Source organism: Chrysochloris asiatica, unplaced genomic scaffold (assembly GCF_000296735.1).
Source record: "Chrysochloris asiatica unplaced genomic scaffold, ChrAsi1.0 scaffold00058, whole genome shotgun sequence".
NCBI lineage: Eukaryota > Metazoa > Chordata > Mammalia > Afrosoricida > Chrysochloridae > Chrysochloris > Chrysochloris asiatica.
In genome coordinates this window covers 17,857,355-17,860,839 of record NW_006408576.1, presented here as the reverse complement: position 1 = coordinate 17,860,839, position 3,485 = coordinate 17,857,355, and the positions used below count along the sequence as shown (strand labels likewise).

Here is a 3,485-nt window from a genome sequence, read left to right as displayed (position 1 = left end):
TAACACCATACCTCTTTAATTTGTCTTTCCCAGCATAGTAAACGCTATGATTTTCTGATTTGATATAGTCAATACCAGTGCATTTCAACTCACTAATGCCAAGTATATTGATCTGAAAGGATTTCATTGCAGTTTTGACAACTTCCGATATTCCTAGATTCATACTTGATACATTATACATTCCAGTTATTAATGGATGTTTACACCTGTTGCTTCTCGTGTTGAGTCATGCCAAGTGAAGGCCCCACAAGCTTTACTTAATGTATGTTATTAAGATCATTTCTATTTTGAGGAAGCAACCCTTCTCCAGTTATAGTTTGAGTGCCTTCCAACCTAAGGGACTTACCTTCCAGCACTATATCAGACAATGTTCTGCTGGTTTTCATAAGGATTTCACTTGCCACTTTTTTTTAAGAAGTAGATTGTTAGGCCCTTCACTTTCTTTCTGGAGGCTCCTATGAAACCTATCCACCGTGGATGATACTGCTCATATGTTAAATACTGGTAGCAGAAGCTTTCAGAATCAGAGCAACACTCAAGTCACCACAATATAATAAACTGACAGATGTGTTTGTCTTTTAAGTAGAGTGACATTTTTATTTAGGTCAGTAATCAAACTCTGGTCAGAACTGATTTTGTGCAATGTAGATTGGCACGTTTTTATTGTCTTTCTCATAATACATTTGGGTACCAAGGTTTACTGTAGGGTGTTTTTACAAAAATAAAAATTTTGGTAGTAATGATTTTTATTATAAGTTCATTATTTTTGGGGAAGGGTATTCCAGTTAAATTATTTTTAATTGCTTTGGTTTCAAGTATTTAAAAGTAACATGTGACAGAAAGAATGGTTATATCCCCAGAGAGGAAATATGTAATATGTACTCTCATGTTTTTTATTTAGCTGACTTTAAGCAAGCAAAATTATAAACTGGTTTTTAAATGCCTACCTAATATAAGATAATAATTTTGGTTTGCTACTAATGGTTCCTGTAAAGATTTATAGCTCGGAAACCCTGTACAGGATCGCTATGAGTCGGAACCGACTCACATGGCACATAATCACCACCACTAATGGTTTTAAAAGAGAGTTATAAAAATCTAGTTCTATCAAGTCCTAATACCATGTATTAGAAATGTTAATGTGCTGTATGTGTTAAGTACTTTTGAGTTCTGACTCATAGCAACACTGGTGTAGGGTATTGAAGGAACAGCTGGTGGGTTTGAACCACCAACCTTTCAGCTAGGAAGTCCAGTGCTTATCCTACAGCGCCAGACCAAAACTCCCAATGTTCTGTATACTGGATGGGTATTTGCAGTATCATGCTTTTCTTGTTATTTTCCTTTCACAGAAACGATAGATAATTCCCAAGGAGCTTACCAAGAGGCTTTTGATATAAGCAAGAAGGAGATGCAACCTACACATCCAATTCGCCTGGGGCTGGCTCTTAACTTTTCTGTATTTTACTATGAGATTCTTAATAACCCAGAGCTTGCCTGTACGCTGGCTAAAACGGTAAGCTGTGGATTCAGGAAATAGAAGATTATTTGAGATAGCAAATCTGTTGATTTTTGTGTATTTTATAATTGGATATCCAGGGATGATATTTTACTGTAATTAACTAAGTATCTCATCCTTATTTCATGCCCTGATGATGACCTACCTCACCCCTCTCTTCAACCTTTTAATCTCACCAAAATGGTTATAAGCCATATATCTCTCTAAAACAAGTATTGACCAGAGTAATCAAAAACTATGACTAACTTTAAGAGGAAAGTTAAAAGGATTGAAAATTAATTCTGCCATGTTTAATCCATAGGATAAGTATTTCAAAAAGGAAGAATAAAAGAGGTATTTTGTGAGTAAATAGTAGATCTTACTGTTAAGCATAGTTGCTGTTAATATGTCCTATGAAAGAACCAAGAAATGTTTGTTTACTGCTTACTATGTATAGTTTTAATGTTTTAGATTATACTTCATAAGTTCTTAACAGGGAATGATTATGTTCAGTCTTACAATGATTGTGATGTTTGTAAATTGACCACTTTTTTCTAGATGGCAGTATTTTCACCATGTGTATTGATATTTATCAGGCTTTTGACGAGGCCATCGCAGAACTTGATACACTGAATGAAGACTCGTACAAAGACAGCACCCTCATCATGCAGTTGCTTAGAGACAACCTAACAGTGAGTTGCTAATGTTTTCCGTTGATTTCCTTTTCAGGAACAATATTATTTCTATTTTATTTACTCCTTTGGGGGGGCAGTTATTATAGGAGTTGTTGGTATTAGGTACTGTTGAGTGGGTTCTGGCTCATAGCAATCCTATGCACAACAGAATGAAACACTGCTCCATCCTGTACCATCCTCACAATTGTTACTATGTTTGAGTCCATTGTTGTTGCCACTGTCAGTCTCTTGTTAGGGGGTCTTCCTCTTTTTCTTTGACTCTTCACTTTACTAAGCATGATGTACTTCTACAGGGACTGATCCCTCCTGACAGCATGCCCAAAGAATGAGAGACCACGCACACTTCATCATCCTGACTTCTAAAGGCTCATTCTCTGATGTTATTTATTGGTCGAGTTTTAAGGATTTTCATTTTCTTTACATTGAGGTACACATACTGAAGATGGTAGTCTTTTGTCGGTATTAGTAAGTATTTTAAGTCCTCTTCCCTATCAGCAAACAAGGTTGTTTCATAAGCAGACCAAAGTTTGTTAATGAGTTTTCCTCCAGTCTTTTTTTTTTTAAATGATTGGGCATATGTAATAATTTACACCTTCAAATGGCACATTCTGCAAGTCTGCCTCCTGGCCACCATCTCTTAGTCCTCTCTTCCCATGAATCTAGAGTCCTCAGCTGCTCCCTCTCTCCATGTCTCCATCTTTGGAATTGCTGCTTCTCTGGATAAGGTCTCACATTCCGCTTGTGCTCTTCTTCCTCGATGGTTCTAGGGTCCTCTGTTTCTGGACTGTTAAAATTAACTACTCCCCCGTTTTTGTTACAGATCTTCTACATTTACAATTGTGACAATAGCAATCAGTCATAATAACAATTACTCCCTATTGAATCCTAAGAATCTTATCCCCATCTCTTTTTACCAGACCCATCTAGACAAAATGAAAACTATTCAGTGGGGACTCTTTCTTCTCCCACCACCCCCAAACTCTTAAACTCCCTCTTGAAACCTTGTAAGCCAGTCACTTCGTGCTTTTATCACCCTCTCATTTTATGTAGCCAATGTCTGAATTGCCCATTCCTATCTACCCTGTGTACAGAGGGGATAGCATTGATACTTGATGTGAAGACTCCTTCTCTATCTGTTAAATTTTTTTTTTATTGTCCTTCTAGTCGAGTTCTGATTATCAAGCCATCGAGGCTAGGTCACATGGGTACTGCCTACAAGTTTGGGCATGCTTGTGCATCCCCCCTCACTTCATATCAGCTGGCTGCTTCACTCTCAGCTCTAGCCCTCCATGGCT

The 3,485-nt window shown here is 37.3% G+C and overlaps 1 protein-coding gene across 1 annotated transcript in view; it reads left to right on the top strand.

Annotated features, from left to right (window-relative positions):
* Positions 1-3,485, top strand: part of YWHAQ (tyrosine 3-monooxygenase/tryptophan 5-monooxygenase activation protein, theta) — a 44,340-nt gene that overhangs the window by 34,878 nt on the left and 5,977 nt on the right. Inside the window, exons 3-4 of the mRNA XM_006863987.1 lie at positions 1,350-1,513; positions 2,092-2,187. Of these exons, the coding sequence (XP_006864049.1) occupies positions 1,350-1,513; positions 2,092-2,187 (260 nt within the window). The remainder of the gene's footprint in view (positions 1-1,349; positions 1,514-2,091; positions 2,188-3,485) is intronic.